Raw genomic sequence first — 25,182 nt, forward strand, 5'->3', positions numbered from 1 at the left:
TGTAATAGTGTTAGTGTGTGTGTGTGTGTAATGGTGTTAGTGTATGTGTAATGGTGTTAGTGTGTGTAATGGTGTTAGTGTGTGTGTAATGGTGTTAGAGTGTGTTTCATGGTGTTAGTGTGTGTGTAATGGTGTTAGTGTGTGTGTGTGTAATGGTGTTAGTGTATGTGTAATGGTGTTAGTGTGTGTAATGGTGTTAGTGTGTGTGTGTGTGTGTGTGTGTGTGTGTGTGTGTAATGGTGTTAGTGTATGTGCAATGGTGTTAGTGTGTGTAATGGTGTTAGTGTGTGTGTAATGGTGTTAGTGTATGTGTAATGGTGTTAGTGTGTGTAATGGTGTTAGTGTGTGTAATGGTGTTAGAGTGTGTTTAATGGTGTTAGTGTGTGTAATGGTGTTAGTGTGTGTGTGTGTGTGTGTGTAATGGTGTTAGTGTGTGTGTAATGGTGTTAGTGTGTGTAATGGTGTTAGTGTGTGTGTAATGGTGTTAGTGTGTGTAATGGTGTTAGTGTGTGTAATGGTGTTAGAGTGTGTTTAATGGTGTTAGTGTGTGTAATGGTGTTAGTGTGTGTGTAATGGTGTTAGTGTGTGTAATGGTGTTAGAGTGTGTTTAATGGTGTTAGTGTGTGTAATGGTGTTAGTGTGTGTGTAATGGTGTTAGTGTGTGTAATGGTGTTAGTGTGTGTAATGGTGTTAGAGTGTGTTTAATGGTGTTAGTGTGTGTAATGGTGTTAGTGTGTGTGTAATGGTGTTAGTTTGTGTAATGGTTTTAGAGTGTACAGGTGTTCCTAATAAAATGGCTAGTGAGCGTATGCTCAGTGTTCTGCTGTAGCACGATGCATGCTCCCTGATTCTGGACAGGATAAGATGGGAATGAAGATGAAGGAAATTCAGACATCTCCACCTAGTGGTGAAAAAATAAAACCAGCCACTGTACACCAAGAACCAAGCTCCGTTCTCATACCACAGGCTCCGGAACCATGGTCACCATGGTTACTGAATATCAGTATAAATAGAGAGTATTAGAATATATCCAATATTTTAGATATAGAGATGGACCAATCCAACATGACGTCATTTTAATACGATGATCGTTGTTTGTATCTTCTCTGCCATTAATATGAAGTTATATGAAGGTGCTATTTGACAGATGTACTGTACTATATTATTCTATATTCGCCACCTAGTGGACAGAGATAGGAACTTCAGCAAGCAGGAGGAACCATTGAGGTTCACTGGCGCAGCAATCACACTGCCCCTTACTCAGGGGTGGAACAGTGATAGGAGCCAGAGCCAACACACACCAAACTTCAATCACACACACAAACACACACACACACCAAACTCCAATCACACATATACGTACACACACACACACACACACCAAACTTCAATCACACACACACCAAACTCCAATCACACATATGCGTACACACACACACGAAACTCCAATCACACACACACACACACACACCAAACTCCAGTCACAAACACACACACACACACACCAAACTCCTATCACACACACACACACACCAAACTCCAATCACACACACACACACACCAAACTCCAGTCACAAACACACACACACACACACCAAACTCCTATCACACACACACACACACCAAACTCCAATCACACACACACACACACACACACACCAAACTCCTATCACACACACACACACAAACACCAATCTCCCAACACAAAACTCCACTTTACATTTAATCTAATGACTTTATAGCTGAAATAAGACCATAAGATCTCTGAAATAAGATCTGAAATCTGTGGGATTAACTGAATTATTTGTTTTAATAATCCATTAAAAGAGCCTTTTTGAGTGATGATGTTCACTGTGGGAACCATGTTAGGAACACAGCTGATGTTACAGATGTGATTCTATTTAAATAATTGCAATGCTGCATGGACTGCACCCTGACCAGGAGAATGAACTGAATATGTTCATGAATAGTAAAGAGAATATAATAGAGAAAATACAAATCTCTTTATAATAATAATAAAGAGAAATAATAATCGTTACTAAAACACAGGCATTAATAAGGTTTCGAATCCACTTCCTGAATGCACTTGTGTATAAAACATCTACTCTGTACACAGATCCTACACCTCACTCATCTGTGGGAAACAAACACGAGTGTAATTATGGAATCACCTTAAAACACTGAAATATCAACACACACACACACAAACACACAGACATGTTGCTCTTGGTGGGTGGTTTGTGCTGCAGCAGGAAGCCTGGGACTGAAAGGTTCTAATGTACACTGTGTGTGTTTCCCTCAGTCACTGTGATGGCATTTAGTGCTGCAAGCTATCATTTAAAAGATGATGTAAAACAAGCATGCAGGTACGGGCAGATAACCTTCCTGTAATTATGAGATTAAACACACACACACACATACACACACACACACACTCATATAAATAGATTTTAATTCTGTTAAAAGAGGCTGCATCCTAAATGTATTCTGATGCTAAATGGTAAATTAAATTAAGGTGAATTTATAGTTTCTAACCTGAGATTTAACTCAACAATGCTATTTTACCTGAAAACATCCTCCAGTCTCTGTACATTTGCTGTTCATGTTCAGGACTAACGCTAATGAATTCATCAGAAATAAAATATCCCAGCAAATAGAACCGATATTTACCACAGGCAAGAATTCACCAGTTTATGGAATCTATGCTTGTTTAATCTGACATTAGCATGGTAGACAAGCTAGCATACACTATATTGCCCCTTAGTTCCAGTGAACAGAACTCTTAATGCTTCAGCATACCAAGACATTTTGGAAAATTTCATGCTCCCAACTTTGTGAGAACAGTTTGGGGATGCCCCTTTCCTGTTCCAACATGACTGTACACCAGTGCACAAAGCAAAGTCCATAAAGACATGGATGAGAGAGTTTGGTGTGGAGGAACTTGACTGGCATCCACAGAGTCCTGACCTCAACCTGTTAGAACACCTATGAGATGAATTAGAGTGGAGAATGTGAGCCAGGCCTTCTGGAACAGGAAGGGGTCATCCCCAAACTGTTCACACAAAGTTGGGAGCATGAAATTTTCCAAAATTTCTTGGTATGCTGAAGCATTAAGAGTTCCTTTCACTGTAATTAGGGGGTCAAGTCCAACCTCTGAAAAACAACACCTGAATTCAATGACTTGGCGGGGTGTCCCAAAACTTTTGGCAGTATAGTGTATCTGCATAAATGTAGCCAGTTATCATTAGCAAATTATCCAACCTTCCTGAAAACATGCTTTTTCGTATTAGACAGTGTTCATGGGGCTTCTATTACACCAAACATTACATTCTTAACCTCAACACTACTCTCCTGTGGATTGTGTATCTATATGGATATAGCTAGAGTGCTAACTATGAGCATGAGTGATGCTGAAGGGAATGGATGCGTCTCTGTGATTACAGGATGTTCATTCTTATGTTACACTTGGTGTAGTTATAGAATTGTATCTGGTTTAACATTACTTTTTACATAAGTTTCTCCAGTTTTCTACCAAGAGCCTCATTCCTGTAGGTCAAGCCTCTCTCATTATTGTACAATGTGCTCTTGTTACCACTAGATGGACCCAGAGATCGATGTTCAGTGGTCAGTTATCAGTGGTCAGCTTGAGTAGTGTGATAAGTTCTTTCATTAAACCAGCTCTAGATTTCCAGCAACAAAATTCTATTACTTAATAAACTGCACATGCTGTTGCATGACACGGTACTGATGGACATCAATCAATCAATCAATCAATCAATCAATCAATCAGTCAGTCAGTTCTACAACCTTGTTTCCAATTAAGTCAATTAAGTAGCACTATAACACTATAAATAATCTATGGTAACAGCTGATTCACAGGGGTGTGTATGGGCCACATAAATGGGTAAGAAAAGAAAACCATTGTTGCTGTTGGTGAATTTTTTTTCTTGTTTATTTTATATTTATGAAGGAAGGAGTCTCCAGTGCCAGCGGTTTATTAGAGTATGATGTCTTTCTTTGATGTCAAAGATTTTCCTTTCCATGATTACTGTAATTCTATTCTTTACTCCACCTTGTCGTTGACTGTCCTTTAATAGCACGTGCATTTGCTAGTTTTATGATTTGCTTTATTAAAGAATGACGCCATACTCCTGCCACGCCCTGTCACGAGTCTCACTTCAAACCGTGTTTTAAACTGGAACCTGTTAGATTTTATATTACTAGGGTTAGGGTTATCGTTAGGGTTAGGAACAATATGTTCCTCTTACCACTAGATGGACCCAGAGAGTTAATTTTCAGATTATCATCAATGCAGTGAATAAGGAGGGGAATTAATAAGAAGACTCTATCGTTTCTTTCTGTGTGTTATCGATATCATCAGCAGTCGATCATTATATCTGTTAAAACTGTTACCTGTAACCCAACCCTAACACTCACACCAAGCTGCACAGACCCACTACTGAGACCTTCAAGCTAACCTGCTATCCTCAAGCCTGCTGCTGGTGCTGTTAGAACCAGCCAAATATCTAATAATAATTAGATATTTGATAAGATATTAGATAATATATTAGATAATTAGATAATATATTTATCAGTAAACCCACTGCTGGTGACCTGATAAACCTCTAATCCATAATCCCACTCCCGGCATGAATCTTTAACCCTGCTGCATGTGAACTATAGGACTGACCAGTCAGCCCACACCATCCTGACCAGAATTATATAGAAACAATTTAGAAGAAGAAGAAGAAGAAGAAGAAGAAAAAGAAACAAAAAAACAACTTGTCATGAATAATTTGCTGTAATAGTTTGTAATCCCTAATTCCACATACCGTCTTTATAATCAATCTATTATATCTAATCCCACTGTTCCTCCTTTTAAAGTCAATCTGCTATCACACTATTCATCCCCAGGGCTCTGAGAGATCCATTCCAAAACACTGATCTTATTCTTCTGAAGCTGTTCCTTTGCTGACTGGTATTATGAAAAAAGGTCATTTGTTCTTTTATTATTCCCTAAATTGTTTCTAATTGTTTCATTTCAGTGCTGTTGGTTTCTGTTTCACATTAAAGGTAGAAAAAGATCTGATATTTTATCTTGCTTTCATTATTTACAATAATTTCCAGTCCTGGAACTGACCACAACTTTGGTCTCCACCAGACAGACTGTAAGACACCGATGACTGTCAGCTGTGAACAAAATAAAAAAGGAGCAGGTAAGACAGGTGTCAGTAAGGCAGGCGTCAGTAAGGCAGGTGTCAGTAAGGCAGGTGTAGGTAAGACAGGTGTCAGTAAGGTAGGTAAGACAGGTGTCAGTAAGGCAGTGTCAGTAAGGCAGGCGTCAGTAAGGCAGGTGTCAGTAAGGCAGGTGTAGGTAAGACAGGTGTCAGTAAGGTAGGTAAGACAGGTGTCAGTAAGGCACTGTCAGTAAGGTAGGTAAGGCAGGTGTCAGTAAGACAGTGTCAGTAAAGTAGGTATCAGTAAGGCAGGTGAGAGTAAGGTAAGTAAGACAGGTGTCAGTAAGGCACTGTCAGTAAGGTAGGTATCAGTAAGGCAGGTGTCATTAAGGCACTGTCAGTAAGGCAGGTGTCAGTAAGGTAGGTAAGGCAGGTGTAGGTAAGGCAGGTGTCAGTAAGGCAGTGTCAGTAAGGTAGGTAAGAAAGGTGTCAGTAAGACAGGTGTGAGTAAGGTAGGTAAGAAAGGTATCAGTAAGGCAGGTGTCATTAAGGCACTGTCAGTAAGGTAGGTATCAGTAAGGCAGGTGTCATTAAGGCACTGTCAGTAAGGTAGGTATCAGTAAGGCAGGTGTCATTAAGGCACTGTCAGTAAGGCAGGTGTCAGTAAGGTAGGTAAGGCAGGTGTAGGTAAGGCAGGTGTCAGTAAGGTAGGTAAGAAAGGTGTCAGTAAGACAGGTGTCAGTAAGGTAGGTAAGAAAGGTGTCAGTAAGACAGGTGTCAATAAAGCATGTGCCGGTAAGACAGGTGTCAGTAAGGCATGTGTCAGTAAGACAGGTATCAATAACATAGGTGTCAGTAATGCATGTGTAGGTAAGACAGGTGTCAGTAAGGCAGGTGTCAGTAACGTAGGTGTCAGTAGGGCAGGTGTCAGTAAGACAGGTGTAGGTAAGAGAGGTGTCAGTAACGCAGGTGCCAGTAAGTCATGTGCCAGTAAATCAGATGTAGGTAAGACAGGTGTCAGTAAGGCAGTGTCAGTAAGGCAGTGTCAGTAAGGTAGTGTCAGTAAGGCAGTGTCGGTAACACAGGTGTCAGTAAGGCAGTGTCGGTAACACAGGTGTCAGTAAGGCAGGTGTCAGTAAGGCAGTGCCAGTAACACAGGTGTCAGTAAGGCAGGTGTCAGTAAGGCAGGTGTCAGTAAGGAAGTGTCGGTAACACAGGTGTCAGTAAGGCAGTGTCAGTAACACAGGTGTCAGTAAGGCAGGTGTCAGTAAGGCAGTGTCAGTAACGCAGGTGTCAGTAAGGCAGTGTCAGTAAGGCAGTGTCAGTAAGGCAGGTGTCAGTAAGGAAGTGTCGGTAACACAGGTGTCAGTAAGGCAGGTGTCAGTAAGGCAGTGTCAGTAACACAGGTGTCAGTAAGGCAGGTGTCAGTAAGGCAGTGTCAGTAACGTAGGTGTCAGTAAGGCAGTGTCAGTAAGGTAGTGTCAGTAAGGCAGTGTCGGTAACACAGGTGTCAGTAAGGCAGGTGTCAGTAAGGCAGTGTCAGTAACACAGGTGTCAGTAAGGCAGGTGTCAGTAAGGAAGTGTCGGTAACACAGGTGTCAGTAAGGCAGGTGTCAGTAAGGCAGTGTCAGTAAGGCAGTGTCAGTAACACAGGTGTCAGTAAGGCAGGTGTCAGTAAGGCAGTGTCAGTAACGTAGGTGTCAGTAAGGCAGTGTCAGTAAGGCAGTGTCAGTAAGGTAGTGTCAGTAAGGTAGTGTCAGTAAGGCAGTGTCAGTAAGGCAGTGTCAGTAAGGCAGCGTCAGTAAGGTAGCGTCAGTAAGGCAGTGTCAGTAAGGCAGTGTCAGTAAGGCAGTGTCAGTAAGGCAGTGTCAGTAAGGTAGCGTCAGTAAGGCAGTGTCAGTAAGGCAGTGTCAGTAAGGCAGTGTCAGTAAGGTAGTGTCAGTAGCAGTGTTTTTCCTCACACAGAGTTCATATTTAACAACAGATGCCTCTGAGCAGAAAGAGATGAGTGTGTGAGAAAAAAGACATAGCGTTGTCAGCATATTAATGTTCTCAAAATATGCTGTGTGGTACAACAGTTTCAGGAAAATCTAAATGGGTCACACACACACACACACACACACACTAGTGCAGATCAGAGACACAGTGGAGTTTTACCAGCCACAGAGAGGGCACAGAATCAGAAGTGATGACACAGGGGAGTCGCTGATTGACAGGAATAGGCTGAGATTTCAGCTGGACGCAGTGGGGTAACAGGTACAGGACCAGTGGGGTAAAAAAAATCTGTAGACCTTGAGTCAGTCAACATTAGTGTTTTATCCTCTTGACCGATCAACATTAGCAGGTGTTTAAAAACCGTCTAAAAATATTAAATGTTAAAAACCTTGTATTATTTTACTACATGGAAGAAAAATGTTAGGTGTGTGGGCTAATTACGCGGCTGTTTTATTAAATCTGATTTGGGGGTCAGTAAATAGACAGAGGTGAATTAATCAAAGCAGTTAACAGTTGTATGTTTCATGCTTTATAAAAAACAAAATGTGACAGAACTTTAGTTCACTAAAACTTTGGAAAGTTAGTTACTCATGTAGCAAGAACAGCTTCATATTTTTCTTTGCGTTCAGTTGTAGCTCACTTTGACATTTCATGTGACCATAGCGACCGCTGACCAATCACGGAGCAGCGAGCTCCGCTAGGAGGCGTGGTTAGTTCCGGAGAAGCGGTGGAGTTTAAAAAAAAGAGAAAAAAAAATCCCACAGCGCTTCCAGACCAGCTGCGCGAGAGGAGGAGAGCTCGCGCGTCACGGAGGAGCGTCGGTATGTGTGTTCTCGCGCCGTGTTCGGTGAACGGGATTACGTGTTAATGCTCCGCGCGCCCTGACTGAACTGAAGATGGACGAATCGTCGCTGTTGGATTTACTGGAGTGTTCGGTGTGCCTGGAGCGGCTGGATGCGAGCGCCAAGGTGCTGCCGTGCCAGCACACGTTCTGCCGCCGCTGCCTCGAGAGCATCGTGAGCTCGCGCCGCGAACTGCGCTGTCCTGAGTGTCGCGTGCTCGTTGACTGCGGCGTCGACGATTTACCGGCCAACATCCTGCTCGTGCGCCTCCTGGACGGCCTGAAGCACCGCGCGCCCGTGCGGCTGTTAGGCAACGCGTCGCCCCCCGGTACCGCGGTCCGGGACTCGCCCAGCGCCACGCGCAGCTCTCCAGTCAAGGTTTGTGCATTACAGATGTTTACCGGAGATCCGCGATGAAGCGCTTTATTGTGCGTGTAAACACCGCGAGGCAGAAGTTGAGCAATACTGCCGTTATGTCACGTCAAACTGACCGGTGTGTGGCCACGTCCCAAACCGCATACTAGTCTACTAAATAGTATGGTATCCATGGTGACGTAAATCTCTTACTACACATACTACACAGAACAAAGTAAGCGCGTTGGGACGTAGTCATGGTAACCATATAGCGCTGTACTGTTTCACACATACTATAAGTAGGGGTAGTGTGCTGGTGTAGTATGTAACCATGGTGATGTAAAGGTGGGAAAGTACCTCCACATACCTACTTAGTGCGAAAGTGTGCAGTTTGGGGTGTAGTCATGGTAACCGAATGGCGCTGGTAAAGAAGCCATGCTGATGTAGTAAAGCGTATATTATTTACAGATACACTGTTAATAAGGTTAGTGTACTGGTTTAGTCTGTAACTATGGCGACGTGAAGGTGTTAAAGAATCTCCACATACTCACTTAGTGCACAAGTTTGAGACGTGGTCATGGTAACCGGATGGTGTTATACTATATTACATGTTATTAATAGGGCTAGTATGCAGAGTTGGAACGTATCCATGGTGATGTGAAGGTGTTAAAGTATTTTTATGGTTCAGGATGTTGTCATGGTAACTGAATGTTACTGGACTATAAATATAGGTAGAATGCTGGTTTGGTGTTTAGCCATGAAACCCTGATGGTGGTGTACTGGTTTTATGTACTATTCAGGACAGATAGTGTGCCTGGCTGGGATGTTTCCATGGCAACCAAAGGTCACATACTTTCATCCTTTACTGAGACCCAAAAGCATCTCACAGATTGTTTCAGTGCTTCAGGTTGTTTCAGTGTTACGGTGACCCGGCTATCTAGTTAGGTAGCTAGTTTGCTGATGTCAATTTTATGTGAGTTACGCAAGTGTGATAAAGCAATGTAAATGAGGCATGTTAGCTAATTAGTAGGTGAAGCCTGATCAATTATTAAAATTAGTTCACTGATATGATAGTGACTTACCTCAAAGACGGAGCTTATCAGACCAAATGTATTCATCTGAACTGCCTGCTAAAGAATATATGCGATAGAAAAAGGGTTTATTATTTTCTGATTCTTACACCAAACAACACAGCTCAATTTTAGAAGACAAACACACATTTTAGAATAATGTATATGCCCTGCCCCTGGGGGCGTGTCCTGCTCTACAGTAGCAGCTCGTTAGCAGTAACAGTCTCCCACTGACGATCTTGTGGCTCCCCGTCACTGTCAGTGACGCTCGGCTTCAGCTCTAACACGTATGTCATAAACACACAGCACCTCACTGTCTACATCATCACCTTCAGGTACAGCAGACTTCCTGTTTTAGAAGGAAATGCAGAATCACAGCACTGCTCTCAAACAGTATCCTCCTCAGAAATCTCATAAGTAGCATAAACAGTGCTTACGCTAACCGCAGACGTGTTGTGTTTTCAGGTGTCTGTGTTACACTGATCAGTGTTCAGCTGTAAATACTGTTATTGTGGGTGTACAGTGTGGTGTCGAGGACATGGAACTAACATCTGGATTCCCAAACAGCTGCAAAATGATTAAATGCTGTTACTGACTTAAACTCATAACACACACACAGATTCTCTCTCTCTCTCTCTCTCTCTCTCTCTCTCTCACACACACACACACACATACACACACATATGGATTCACACACACACACACACACATACACACACACACACGCACATACACATATGGATTCACACACACACACACAGAGAAAAGTGAGGCTAATTTATTCCTATATTTTACACAGAAGAAGTTTTCCTGAGAATAGAGACTCCTGGCCTTTTTTCTGAGGTAAAAGTCGACGGAGAAGAACATTCAAAATTTGTCACACTAATAAAAAAACGTCTTGTTTGGTGATTTGTGGTAAATTTATGGTTTTGTTTTTGTTTTTAATGGAAACACTATGAGCTTGGTGATTTTTATTGTGAATGCTAAACACAGCTAATCTTATGTTAACCTGCTGACCAGGACTGTGTCCAAGTAGCTAATATCACTATAATCATCATCATCATCATCATCATCATAACACCTGTGTCCAAGTAGCTAATAGGAATAAATAAAGATTTTTTAAGGTAGCTGAGTGACACCAGCTAACACTGTTTGCTAAATCGTAGCTGTATTATGGTTAAAACTTTTAATGTAACTTATTATTAACAATTATTCAGTCAGTTTTCGAACAAAAGGTTTCGATTCTTTAACATTGAAAACAGGTTTATTTCCATTTCACTTTATAAAACTGCATGTTTACAGGAAATTAAGAATGTTCTTTAGTGTTAGTCTTTTCATTAATAAAATAAACACAGACATAAATAAATCAGTAAACATGTCATTTAACACTTCAAGCATTCCTGTGATTTATTGCAACAGATTCATTTCATTATGTCAGATGTTTTAGATTGGACACTGTCTGATCAAATCACGTTTCATTACCTGCTAATACAAGCTAACAATAGCGCAAACTCTAAACAGTGAGCACTTATGGTGGTGTTAATACTCTGTGGTTTGGAACAGAGCCCTTGACTCTCTGTGTGTGTGTGTGTTCTGCTGATGCTCTTTTGAAGACAACAAAAGATCTTCATCATGCCCAAACTCGTCATTTAAACACCCCCCAGCTTCTTAATAGCTTCTCAGGGTGGCTATCTACATGCGCACACACACACACACACACACACACACACATGTGCACACACACACACACACACACACACTTTGATTAAAGGGAGCACTCATCAAGAAGGTCAAGCAGTGGAAGAGGAATTGCTGATGTAGGCATTTTTTATATTGCACCCAGAGAGTGTCTGCAAGACACACACACACACACACACACACACACACGCTCAAAAACATTTTTTTCCAGTTTTCTCCACTCAGGTATTTTTACTGACATTTTGAAAGGAGCTACACAGACATGGCGTTGTGTTAAAGTGCTAATAGTTTCAGCTGCTCTGGTGATGTGGCCACGTTAGCTGATGAAGGTCATGAAGATGTTGAGAAAAAGAAGAAAGTGAAGTGCATTAGAAGTTTCCTCTTTTCACGTTAAGGGCTCATGTCCTGGAGCAGCAGGAAACAACAGCGCTGAGGCTCATAAACTACGACAGAGAGGACATTAATATGTTTTAGCACCAGAGGAGCGAGAGATGAAATATCACTTCCACCTTCTCTTGCCCTTGAGGCGTAATCGCAGCTCTCTGAGTTATGATACGTCCGAAAACACATCAACCTTCGTCTTCGCTACTTAGCAGCGCTGCACGCTGTTGGCCGAGTGTGTGTTTAGATGTAATAGCAGCACGGGTGCGAGTGTTCACACGCTCACTAAATCTCCTCCTCGACTTTATTCACTTCTCCATGTCTTCATCACATCCTATAGACTTTTTAACTCTGTCTACGTGTCTCAATCCACCTTCCCCTTTCTTCTTCTCCACGTCTTCTCACTCCTTTCTCTCTTCTTGGTGCCATGACCCGGATGGTGCTCCAGTGATTTACAGCATTGTTTATGAACAAAGAGAGGGTTTGAGTTGTTTCTCTCTGAGGTGTTGGAGATGGAGTCAGTAGATGAAGAGTAGATGAACTTCCTCTCAGTGTTTTCGCTCTTGCTGCTTGTTCTCCTGTTACATGAACATGACCACTGAAAGCGGAGAATGCAGGGAAAGATCCCTGGAAACCATCTGTGTGTGAGGAACATCACAGCAAACTGAAATATCTTCAATTTGGTCACATGTAGAGAAGATTATCTTTTATAAAATTCCAATAAAACAAACCTGCTTCTAGCTATTTTACTGAGAGACTGAAACAGTTCTGCACTTCTGTAAAACTCAGACATAGTCTGAAGATCAAACCATATCTCTCTCTCTCTCTCTCTCTCTCTCTCTCTCTTCCTCCTGCCCTTCCTCCCCTCCCCCCCCCCTCTCTCTCTGTCTCTCTCTTCCACCCGCCCTTCCTCCCTCTCTCTCTCTATCTCTATCTCTGTCTCTCTCTTCCTCCCGCCCTTCCTCCCTCTCTCTCTCTGTCTCTCTCTCTCTCTCTCTCTCTCTCTCTCTCTCGCTCTCTCGCTCTCTCTCTCTCTCTCTCTCGCTCTCTCTCTCTCTTTTTCCCTCAAAAAACATTTTGAACAGTGAACATTTTGTCCTCAATTTGATGTGTTAGAAGCAGGAAAAATGGGCAAGCGAAAGGATTTGAGCGAGTTTGACAAGGGCCAAATTGTGATGGCTAGACGACTAGATCAGAGGTTCCCCTGGTTAAGATGTGTTCTTAGGCTTCTAATAAATTCATTTTTTATTGCAGAAGCATAATCTCACACTGAAAACTTTAACCTTTCACTCAAGTGAATTTAAAAAAAATATAAAAAATAATTTTTTTTTTATAAAATCACCTGTTCCACAATTTTTGGGACCCCTTAACAATTCCTATAAAATAAATGTGATTGAAGCATTTTTGTAATTTTTACTGTAGTTTTTAAAGTGGATCAGAGTATCCAGAAACTTTTAATTAATAAATCATGACTTCCTGTTTCCCTGGGGTATAAATATGACGTGACACAGAGGCCTATTTCTCTTATCCACTCTTCAACATGGGAAAGACAAGAGAACACTCCATTCAAGTAAGGCAGATGTGTGTCATCCTTCATAAGTCAGGCAATGGCTACAAGAAAATAGCCACTCGCCTAAACTTGCCCATATCTACAGTCAGAGGAATCATTAAGGTGTTTAAAACAACTGGAACAGTGACAAACAAGGCTGGACGAGGACTCAAGTTCATCTATCTTTAGTAAAGAAAACTCCAAAGCTCACTTTTAGAGAACTGCATCAAAGAGTGGCATCTTGGGGTCACAAAGTCTCCATAACAACCATCAGACCCTATCTACATACCAACAAGCTGTTTGGGAGGCATGCAAGGAAAAAGCCTTTTCTCACCTACAGTCGCAAACGTAAACGTCTGGAGTTTGCTAAGCGGTACTGGGACTTCAACTGGGACTGTGTGCTTTGGTCAGATGAGACTAAGATAGAGTTTTTTGGCAACAAACACTCTAAATGGGTCTGGGGTAAAACAAAAGATGAATATGCGGAAAAGCACCTCATGCCCACTGTGAAGTATGGTGGAGGATCTGTGATGCTATGGGCCTTTTTCTCTTCCAAAGGCCCTGGGAACCTTGTTAGAGTGCATGGCATCATGAACTCTTTGAAATACCAGGACATTTTAAATCAAAACCTAATGGCCTCTGTCAGAAAGCTGAAGATGGGTCATCATTGAGTCTTTCAGCAGGATAATGACCCAAAGCATGTGTCGAAATCTACACAAAAATCAAGCTCCTCCCATGGCCATCTTAGTCCCCAGACCTCAACCCAACTGAAAATCTATGGGGTGAGCTGAAGAGGAGAATGCATAAGACAGGACCCAGGACTCTGGATGATCTAGAAAGATTGTGCAAAGAGGAATGGTCCAAGACCCCTCTCTCTGTATTCTCCAATCTTGTGAAATGTTCTAGGAGATTAAGTGCTGTCTTGTTGGCAAAAGGGGGTTGTATGAAGTATTAACATCAGGGGTGCCAATAATTGTGGCACACATGAGTTCATTTAAAATTTCTTAATGTGGGATATTTTTTTCCACTGAATAATTGTATGAGGCAGCACGGTGGCTTAGTGGTTGGCATGTTTGCCTCATGCCTCCAGCATCCTGGGTTCAAGTCTCGCTCTTGCTCCCGCTTACTGTGTGTGGAGTTTGCATGTTTTCCCTGTGCTTGGTGGGTCTACTCCAGTTTCCTCCCACAGTCCAAAAACATGCATCTAGGCTGATTGAAGTCTCTAAATTGCCTGTTGAGTGTGTGCCCTGCAATGGGTTGGCACTCCATCCAGGGTGTATGATGCCTGAGATAGGCACAGGCTCCCTGTGACCCGAGAATAGATCGGATAAGCAATACAGACAATGACATGAAATAATTGCACTTCAATTAAAGGATGGATTTTTTTTGCATTGTGGTTCTATATTTTTTATTAGAAACCTAAGATAACATCTTAAGCAGGGTTGCCAATAATTTTGGAGGGGGCTGTTTATATCATTAAAGAGCTCTTCAGGTCTGGGTAAAAGATCACAGGGTTTTTCATCAGGAAGAGAAAAACTTGTAACGTTAGCACTAGCTACTGCTGAGGTAAACTTCCCTGTTGTCCCTTAGCGTAGTCGGCTAGTTGACGGAGCTTTGAGTATCAGCTGCACCGCTGCGTGCTGAAGATTCTGTGTTTTGTATATAAAATATTTATGGAATATATTCAGCTAGCAGAACCGTCGATTATCAGAGTAAATGAAAAAGAAGCTTCAGTTTAGATGGATTAGTCAGCTGCGTTTACACCATATTAGCAGAACGGTTAGGAGCTAAGCTGCTAGTGTTTTCCTTCAGCTGTGTAAATGTCACATGGAGATGTTGGCGTTGAAGGAATAAACTCACTACAGGAGCCAGTGTTGGTTCTGAGCAGAAGTGATGAAGACTGCAATGTCTTGCAATGGCTTCAGAGCAAACTGCGAAAGAGCTTGTCGTTTAGCAGATTTCACTTAATAACGTGGTCCTGAACGAAGGCTCAGAAGGAAGCGAAGGGCGGCTGTGCTTGGCCTTCATCATCATCATCATCATCATCATCAGAACAAAGGACAGGATGAAGAGAGAGAGAGCGAGAACATGTTTTACCGCTAGAACATGAATAATAACAGGAACGGTTTAGCTGGACCTTCTACATAACATGTAACTGTAAATGGATAAGGAGTTCCATGTGTCATACTTTATTAAAATAAAAACAATAATCACAGTCTTCAACACACACACACACACACACACAGCCTCACTCACCCCCTGCTGTGTAAAATAACAGCTTCTACTCGTCTACCCTGTGGACTGTCCTTAAAACTGCTTCGGTGATTAGCATCAGTTGCTAAATGATAGCTTCTGAAGCGTATAATGAGCAGTACGCAGTCATTTCCTGTCATCTGTGACAGGTACACACTCATCCAGCCTGAGCTCATCATACAGCAGCCAATCAGCATTCAGTGTCTGATCCCTTTACCACACTGAGGCACAGTTTGTACAAACCAAGTTAAAAGTGTCCAAGTTAAAAAACATTGTGTGTGTGTGTGTGATGTATGATCTGTGTTGTGTGTGTGTTGTGTGAGGATCAGATTAGTGTCCAAGTTAAAAAACATTTTGTGTGTGTGTATGTGTGTGAGGATCAGATTAGTGTCCAAGTTTAAAAGCATTGTGTGAGTGTGATCTGTTATGTGTTTGTGTGTGTGTGTGTGTGTGTGTGTGTATGTGTATGTTGTGTGAGGATCAGATTAGTGTCCAAATTAAAAAGATGTGTGTGTTCGTATGTGTGTGTGAGACGATCAGATCAGTCTCAAAGTTAAAAAACACTGTGTGTGTGATCTGTGGTGTGTGTGTGTGTGTGTGTGTGAGTGTGTGTGCAGGATATAGGTGACTTAATAACTTGTGTGTGACGTGTGAGTAATAAAGTAAGAGCAGAGTTGTTGGTTGATGATCAGACGCTCTGGTGTGTCGGTTCTCTGCTCTGTTCTCTTACACACACACACACACACACACACACACACACACACATGGCTGCTGCAGCAGAAGGTATTTAAAGGCCATAATGCATAAAATAAAAGCAATTTTCTGCCCACTGGAATTAATTTAGGCCAAGCGTCCCACATACTGCTGCGGTAATGAAAGCGGTTCTGCTGGACACAGAGATAGCTTCATTATTTATTGAGTGTCAGAATCTCATTTCTCGCTCGCTGACCGTCTCTAATGTGATGGACAAAAAAAAAAAAACAACAACATCTCAGATGCTGTCCTTTGTCTCCGGCAGCCGGAGGCGTCGTTCCTCTCTGGTACAGGAAGCGTGGAATTCATCAAAAGGAAGTTTAACCTGCAGGTAATAAGTGTTTATGGTGTTTACACTGGAACAAGGAAAAAAGTCATCCGCTGAGTAAAGGACAGGAAGTGGATTAGAAAGTTCAGGAAGTAAAGATCTCTGTAGTGTGTGAGGAACTGGAGATCAGCTACAAAGTTTTTTATTTCTGTTCATTCAAATGAGGTACACTGCTTTAATCCGGATCTCTCTCTCTGTGTGTGTGTGTGTGTGTGATCTGTGATGTGTGTGTGTGTGTGTGTGCGTGCGTGTGTTTGTGTGTGTGTGTGTGTGAGAGATCTGTGATGTGTGTGCGTATGTTTGTTTGTGTGTCTCTGTGTGTGTGTGTGTGAGATCTGTGATGTATGTGCGTATGTGTGTGTGTGTCTGTGTGTGTGATGTGTGATCTGTAATGTGTGTGTGAGGGATTTATTTATTTGTAAATAAATAAACAGCACAATGCCTTCCTCAGGACACTACCTCCTCCTCATCATCACGCAGGGTTTCTAAGCTTTTATTCCTGCTGAGGTCAGAAGGTTAACTGCTTCTCACGAGACTCCATTGTGAGTATGGAAATGCAGGGTTAGGAAACTCGAACAAGCCCAAAAGGTCACACACTGAGCAAGCACAAAACCCAATTAGCTGTTACCATGGAAACACACATGTTCAGAGATGAAGAAATAATAATGATCGTTCCGTCTGAAAGTTCCGGTTTTATATCATTATCCTACTTGCTGGAGCTCACAAGTGTTACGCCCTGTTCAGACGGGATTAGTTTCCACATGGTTACAATGTTAATAGTGGAGTGTGTATGTGTGTGTGTGTGTGTGTGTGTGTGTTTAGTCCCGTCTGAATCCTCCAGGTCAAGACATTTTACATACAGAGCCGAGTAGAGATGTTACACTGTACATCATGTGTATATCCTGAAGTGACGTGTTGATAAAGATTGTGTGTTATTGTGTGTTTCTGTGTTATTGTGTGTTTCTGTGTGTTATTGTGTGTTTCTGTGTGTCATTGTGTGTTTCTATGTGTTATTGTGTGTTTCTGTGTGTTATTGTGTGTTTCTATGTGTTATTGTGTGTTTCTGTGTGTTATTGTGTGTTTCTATGTGTTATTGTGTGTTTCTGTGTGTCATTGTGTGTTTCTATGTGTTATTGTGTGTTTCTGTGTGTTATTGTGTGTTTCTGTGTGTTATTGTGTGTTTCTATGTGTTATTGTGTGTTTCTGTGTGTTATTGTGTGTTTCTGTGTGTTATTGTGTGTTATTGTGTGTTTCTGTGTATTATTGTGTGTTATTGTGTTTCTGTGTGTTATTGTGTTTCTGTGTGTTTCTGTGTGTTATTGTGTTTCTATGTGTTATTGTGTGTTTCTGTGTTATTGTGTGTTTCTGTGTGTTGTGTGTTTCTGTGTGTTTCTGTGTATTATTGTGTTATTGTGTTTCTGTGTGTTATTGTGTGTTTCTATTTGTTATTGTGTGTTTCTATGTGTTATTGTGTGTTTCTGTGTGTTATTGTGTGTTTCTGTGTGTTATTGTGTTTCTGTGTGTTATTGTGTGTTTCTATGTGTTATTGTGTGTTCCTGTGTGTTATTGTGTTTCTGTGTGTTATTGTGTGTTTCTATGTTATTGTGTGTTTCTGTGTGTTATTGTGTGTTTCTGTGTGTTTCTGTGTATTATTGTGTGTTATTGTGTTTCTGTGTGTTATTGTGTTTCTGTGTGTTTCTGTGTGTTATTGTGTGTTATTGTGTTTGTGTGTTATTGTGTTTCTGTGTGTTTCTGTGTATTATTGTGTTTCTGTGTGTTTCTGTGTGTTATTGTGTGTTATTGTGTGTTATTGTGTTTCTGTGTGTTTCTGTGTGTTATTGTGTGTTTCTGTGTGTTATTGTGTTTCTGTGTGTTTTTGTGTGTTATTGTGTGTTATTGTGTGTTTCTGTGTGTTATTGTGTTTCTGTGTGTTTCTGTGTGTTATTGTGTTATTGTGTGTTTCTGTGTGTTTTTGTGTGTTATTGTGTTTCTGTGTGTTTCTGTGTGTTATTGTGTGTTTTTGTGTGTTGTGTTTCTGTGTGTTATTGTGTGTTATTGTGTTTCTGTTTGTTATTGTGTGTTTTTGTGTGTTATTGTGTTTCTGTGTGTTTCTGTGTGTTATTGTGTTTCTGTGTGTTATTGCGTGTTTCTGTGTTATTGTGTGTTTCTGTGTGTTATTGTGTGTTTGTGTTATTGTGTGTTTCTGTGTTATTGTGTGTTTCTGTGTGTTATTGTGTGTTTCTGTGTGTTATTGTGTTGTGTGTTATTGTGTGTTATTGTGTTGTGTTGTTGTGTGTTATTGTGTGTTATTGTGTTGTGTGTTGTTGTGTGTTATTGTGATGTGTGTTATTGTGTGTTATTGTGTTGTGTGTTATTGTGTTGTGTGTTGTTGTGTGTTATTGTGATGTGTGTTATTGTGTTGTGTGTTATTGTGTGTTATTGTGTTGTGTGTTATTGTGTGTTTCTGTGTATTATTGTGTTATTGTGTTTCTGTGTGTTATTGTGTGTTTCTATTTGTTATTGTGTGTTTCTATGTGTTATTGTGTGTTTCTGTGTGTTATTGTGTTTCTGTGTGTTATTGTGTGTTTCTATGTGTTATTGTGTGTTCCTGTGTGTTATTGTGTTTCTGTGTGTTATTGTGTGTTTCTATGTTATTGTGTGTTTCTGTGTGTTATTGTGTGTTTCTGTGTGTTTCTGTGTATTATTGTGTGTTATTGTGTTTCTGTGTGTTATTGTGTTTCTGTGTGTTTCTGTGTGTTATTGTGTGTTATTGTGTTTGTGTGTGTTTCTGTGTGTTTCTGTGTATTATTGTGTTTCTGTGTGTTATTGTGTTTCTGTGTGTTTCTGTGTGTTATTGTGTGTTATTGTGTTTCTGTGTGTTTCTGTGTGTTATTGTGTGTTTCTGTGTGTTATTGTGTTTCTGTGTGTTTTTGTGTGTTATTGTGTGTTATTGTGTGTTTCTGTGTGTTATTGTGTTTCTGTGTGTTTCTGTGTGTTATTGTGTGTTTCTGTGTGTTTTTGTGTGTTATTGTGTTTCTGTGTGTTTCTGTGTTATTGTGTGTTTTTGTGTGTTGTGTTTCTGTGTGTTATTGTGTGTTATTGTGTGTTATTGTGTTTCTGTGTGTTATTGTGTGTTTTTGTGTGTTATTGTGTTTCTGTGTGTTTCTGTGTGTTATTGTGTTTCTGTGTGTTATTGTGTTATTGCGTGTTTCTGTGTTATTGTGTGTTTCTGTGTGTTATTGTGTGTTTCTGTGTTATTGTGTGTTTCTGTGTGTTATTGTGTGTTTCTGTGTGTTATTGTGTTTCTGTGTTATTGTGTGTTTCTGTGTTATTGTGTTATTGTGTGTTTCTATGTGTTATTGTGTGTTTCTGTGTGTTATTGTGTGTTTCTGTGTGTTATTGTGTGTTTCTGTGTGTTATTGTGTGTTTCTGTGTTATTGTGTGTTTCTATGTGTTATTGTGTGTTTCTGTGTGTTATTGTGTTATTGTGTGTTTGTGTGTTATTGCGTGTTTCTGTGTGTTTCTGTGTTATTGTGTGTTTCTGTGTTATTGTGTGTTTCTGTGTGTTTCTGTATGTTATTGTGTGTTTCTGTGTGTTTCTATGTGTTATTGTGTGTTTCTGTGTGTTATTGTGTGTTTCTGTGGTGTTGTGTGTTTCTGTGTGTTATTGTGTGTTTCTGTGTGTTATTGTGTGTTTCTGTGGTGTTGTGTGTTTCTGTGTGTTATTGTGTGTTTCTGTGTTATTGTGTGTTTCTGTGTGTTATTGTGTGTTTCTGTGTGTTATTGTGTGTTTCTGTGTTATTGTGTGTTTCTGTGTGTTATTGTGTGTTTCTGTGTGTTTATGTGTTATTGTGTGTTTCTGTGTGTTATTGTGTGTTTCTGTGTGTTTCTGTGTGTTATTGTGTGTTTCTGTGTTATTGTGTGTTTCTGTGTGTTATTGTGTGTTTCTGTGTGTTATTGTGTGTTTCTGTGTTATTGTGTGTTTCTGTGTGTTATTGTGTGTTTCTGTGTGTTTATATGTGTTATTGTGTTTCTGTGCGTTATTGTGTTTCTGTGTGTTATTGTGTGTTTCTGTGTGTTATTGTGTTTCTGTGTGTTATTGTGTGTTTCTGTGTGTTATTGTGTGTTTTTGTGTGTTATTGTGTTTCTGTGTGTTTCTGTGTGTTATTGTGTGTAATTGTGTTTCTGTGTGTTTCTGTGTGTTATTGTGTGTTTCTGTGTGTTATTGTGTGTTATTGTGTTTCTGTGTGTTTCTGTGTGTTATTGTGTGTTATTGTGTGTTATTGTGTGTTATTGTGTTTCTGTGTGTTTCTGTGTTATTGTGTGTTTCTGTGTGTTATTGTGTTTCTGTGTGTTTCTGTGTGTTTTTGTGTGTTATTGTGTGTTATTGTGTGTTTCTGTGTGTTATTGTGTGTTATTGTGTGTTATTGTGTGTTATTGTGTGTTTTTGTGTGTTATTGTGTTTCTGTGTGTTTCTGTGTGTTATTGTGTGTTATTGTGTGTTATTGTGTGTTATTGTGTGTTTTTGTGTGTTATTGTGTTTCTGTGTGTTTTTGTGTGTTATTGTGTGTTGTGTTTCTGTGTGTTATTGTGTGTTATTGTGTGTTATTGTGTTTCTGTGTGTTTTTGTGTGTTTTTGTGTGTTATTGTGTTTCTGTGTGTTTCTGTGTGTTATTGTGTTTCTGTGTGTTATTGTGTTATTGCGTGTTTCTGTGTTATTGTGTGTTTCTGTGTGTTATTGTGTGTTTCTATGTGTTTCTGTGTGTTATTGTGTGTTTGTGTTATTGTGTGTTTCTGTGTGTTATTGTGTGTTTCTGTGTTATTGTGTTTCTGTGTGTTATTGTGTGTTTCTGTGTGTTTGTGTTATTGTGTGTTTCTGTGTGTTATTGTGTGTTTCTGTGTTATTGTGTGTTTCTGTGTGTTATTGTGTGTTTCTGTGTTATTGTGTGTTTCTGTGTGTTATTGTGTGTTTCTGTGTTATTGTGTGTTTCTGTGTGTTATTGTGTGTTTCTGTGTGTTTGTGTTATTGTGTGTTTCTGTGTGTTATTGTGTGTTTCTGTGTGTTATTGTGTGTTTCTGTGTTATTGTGTGTTTCTGTGTGTTATTGTGTGTTTCTGTGTGTTATTGTGTGTTTCTGTGTGTTTATATGTGTTATTGTGTGTTTATATGTGTTATTGTGTGTTTCTGTGTGTTATTGTGTGTTTCTGTGTGTTATTGTGTGTTTCTGTGTTATTGTGTGTTTCTGTGTTATTGTGTGTTTCTGTGTTATTGTGTGTTTCTGTGTTATTGTGTGTTTCTGTGTGTTATTGTGTGTTTCTGTGTTATTGTCTGTTTCTGTGTGTTATTGTGTGTTTCTGTGTGTTATTGTGTGTTTCTGTGTGTTTCTGTGTGTTATTGTGTGTTTCTGTGTTATTGTGTGTTTCTGTGTGTTATTGTGTGTTTCTGTGTGTTTATATGTGTTATTGTGTGTTTCTATGTGTTATTGTGTTATTGTGTGTTTCTGTGTGTTTCTGTGTTATTGTGTGTTTCTGTGTTATTGTGTGTTTCTGTGTGTTATTGTGTGTTTCTGTGTTATTGTGTGTTTCTGTGTGTTATTGTGTGTTTCTGTGTGTTATTGTGTGTTTCTGTGTTATTGTGTGTTTCTGTGTGTTATTGTGTGTTTCTGTGTGTTATTGTGTGTTTCTGTGTGTTTCTGTGTTATTGTGTGTTTCTGTGTTATTGTGTGTTTCTGTGTGTTATTGTGTGTTTCTGTGTGTTTATATGTGTTATTGTGTGTTTCTGTGTGTTATTGTGTGTTTCTGTGTTATTGTGTGTTTCTGTGTGTTTCTCTGTGTTATTGTGTGTTTCTGTGTGTTATTGTGTGTTTCTGTGTTATTGTGTGTTTCTGTGTGTTTCTGTGTTATTGTGTGTTTCTGTGTGTTTATGTGTTATTGTGTGTTTCTGTGTGTTATTGTGTGTTTCTGTGTTATTGTGTGTTTCTGTGTTATTGTGTGTTTCTGTGTTATTGTGTGTTTCTGTGTGTTTCTGTGTGTTATTGTGTGTTTCTGTGTGTTATTGTGTTTCTGTGTTATTGTGTGTTTCTGTGTGTTTCTGTGTTATTGTGTGTTTCTGTGTGTTTCTGTGTTATTGTGTGTTTCTGTGTGTTATTGTGTGTTTCTGTGTGTTATTGTGTTTCTGTGTTATTGTGTGTTTCTGTGTTATTGTGTGTTTCTGTGTGTTTCTGTGTGTTATTGTGTGTTTCTGTGTGTTATTGTGTTTCTGTGTTATTGTGTGTTTCTGTGTGTTTCTGTGTTATTGTGTGTTTCTGTGTGTTTCTGTGTTATTGTGTGTTTCTGTGTGTTTCTGTGTGTTATTGTGTTTCTGTGTTATTGTGTGTTTCTGTGTTATTGTGTGTTTCTGTGTGTTTGTGTTATTGTGTGTTTCTGTGTGTTATTGTGTGTTTCTGTGTTATTGTGTGTTTCTGTGTGTTTCTATGTGTTATTGTGTGTTTCTGTGTGTTTCTGTGTTATTGTGTGTTTCTGTGTGTTATTGTGTGTTTCTGTGTGTTTCTGTGTTATTGTGTGTTTCTGTGTGTTTCTGTGTTATTGTGTGTTTCTGTGTTATTGTGTGTTTCTGTGTGTTTCTGTGTGTTATTGTGTGTTTCTGTGTGTTATTGTGTTTCTGTGTTATTGTGTGTTTCTGTGTGTTTCTGTGTTATTGTGTGTTTCTGTGTGTTTCTGTGTTATTGTGTGTTTCTGTGTGTTTCTGTGTTATTGTGTGTTTCTGTGTGTTTCTGTGTTATTGTGTGTTTCTGTGTGTTATTGTGTGTTTCTGTGTTATTGTGTTATTGTGTGTTTCTGTGTGTTTCTATATGTTATTGTGTGTTTCTGTGTGTTTTTGTGTGTGTGTTTCAGTATTCAGACATTTCAGGAAACATGGCTCTTTTCTCTCATTCTCACACAGACACATAAATTACAGCTGCTTAAATGGACGTATTTGAGACGTGACGTTTCAGAACAAATTTACACATGACCTTAACACATACACACACACACACACACACACAAGAAACAGTTTCTTTCTGCTATCATTAGACATTTTCCTTTCCTTGGACTAAAATCACTGTGTTCTACAGTCAGCAGTGAGATCAGAGCGCCTCTGTCTCAGTGTCCATCTCAGATGCTCAAGCTCTCTGTCCTCTCACAGCTTTCAGCTCTGGCTTTGAGTGAACGCTGATGGTGTTGGAGACATTTCTGTTTTCACTGAGAAGAAAAAAGCCTGGAGCACCGTGATCACATGGCCGTCAGCAGGCTAATGACTGTAGCATGTGCTGTCTTTCAGCTAGTCAGGGGTCAGGGGTCAAGGTGATGTCAGTGATGGAGGATAAATTAAGGGAAGAAAAAATCATTCATTGGATGACTCGATGCTCAGACCTCCGTAAATGATAAATAATAACTGTAACATGAAGCAAGTCGTAATTTACAAAGAAGAAATGATGTCACAACCCCCAAGCATGAGACTGAGCTAACACAGTCTGCAAAGAAAAATACACTGTTAAAGACACACTGGAGATGAGGAGAAACGTTGTACTTCCTGGTTTAAAAGTAGAAAAGTGGTCAGAAAGTAAAAAAAAAACACTCATAAATCATACACAGAACAACCTGTGAAGTCTACAATGTCTCCAGATCCAAACACCATCCCACTGACCACCAGACCCCCAGGACAGGAACTGTAAGAGCTAGAGTGAGGATTGTCAGATGACGAAGGAGGAGCAGGTGACGAGAGAGAGCGAGAGAGAGAGAGAGAGAGAGAGAGAGAGGTGGGGGGAGAACGAGAGAGATAGGGAGAGAGAGTGAGTAAGAGATGGGGGGGGGGGGGAGATGGTAAGAGATGGAGAGAGAGAGAGAGAGAGAGAGAGAGAGAGGGGTGGGGGAGAAAGGAGAGAGAAAGAGATGGAGAGAGGAGGGGAGAGAGAGAGTTGGTAAGAGAGTGAGGGAGAGAGAGAGAGAGTGAGAGAGAAGGAGAAGGGGAGAGAGAGAAGGAGGGGGGAGAAAGAAACAGAGAAAGAGAGAGAGAAGGAGACGGGGGGATGAGAGAGAGAAAGAGGGATAGGAAGAAAGAGAGAGAGACAGAGAGAAAGAAAGTGAGAGAGAGAGAGTCATCAGCTCTTTCCACTCATCAGTGGAGCAGGAACCTCTGCTGAAGGTCTGAGTCTCTCCTGCTGCATGAGTTCTTCCTCTCTCAATAGTCAGACACCTGACATCATTTCATCTGGTCAGTGACTCAGCGTCCATTTCAGAGCCCTCTGAAGAGAATGGTCTGCATCCACAAAATGAATATAGTTACTAGGTTTAGCTGCTGGCTTCACACTCTCTCTGTCTCTGACCAGTGAGATGTCCCAATGCTCCAGATGAAGTTCTCTCGAGCTCCAGCTGTGCTGCATTGAGCACTTCCTGCTCTGTGTGTGTGTATGATGTCTACCTGCTTGTGCTGTTTACATGAACCCCATCATCATCATCATCAGTACTTCAGCAGTTCCGGTGAAGCGACTCAGTAGCTTCAGGATCTCTGCTGTGTTCCTGTGAAGTTCTTTCAGTCCACAGATGGAGGAAGTTGTGTGTTCAGCTGCTCATTTATTAGCTCAGAGATTCTGTGAGCCATTTAGCAGATCCTCTCTGAATGTGGAAGATGATTCACACACACACTTCTGGGAAACGAGATGCTGCTGAGATCTGGATTTATTTCACTGAATATTATTCAGTGTCCCAATATTTTGGACACAGTAGTGTGTGTGTATGTGTGT

At 40.4% G+C, this 25,182-nt stretch overlaps 1 protein-coding gene across 1 annotated transcript in view; it reads left to right on the plus strand.

The window, feature by feature from the left end:
- Positions 1 to 7,882: 7,882 nt before the first annotated feature.
- The window catches only part of LOC131355159 (E3 ubiquitin-protein ligase SH3RF3-like), a 70,512-nt gene continuing 53,212 nt past the window's right edge, over positions 7,883 to 25,182 (plus strand). Inside the window, exon 1 of the mRNA XM_058393429.1 lies at positions 7,883 to 8,392. Coding sequence (XP_058249412.1) covers positions 8,069 to 8,392 — 324 coding nt within the window. The 5' untranslated portion in view covers positions 7,883 to 8,068. The remainder of the gene's footprint in view (positions 8,393 to 25,182) is intronic.

This window comes from Hemibagrus wyckioides, linkage group LG06 (assembly GCF_019097595.1).
Source record: "Hemibagrus wyckioides isolate EC202008001 linkage group LG06, SWU_Hwy_1.0, whole genome shotgun sequence".
Lineage (NCBI taxonomy): Eukaryota > Metazoa > Chordata > Actinopteri > Siluriformes > Bagridae > Hemibagrus > Hemibagrus wyckioides.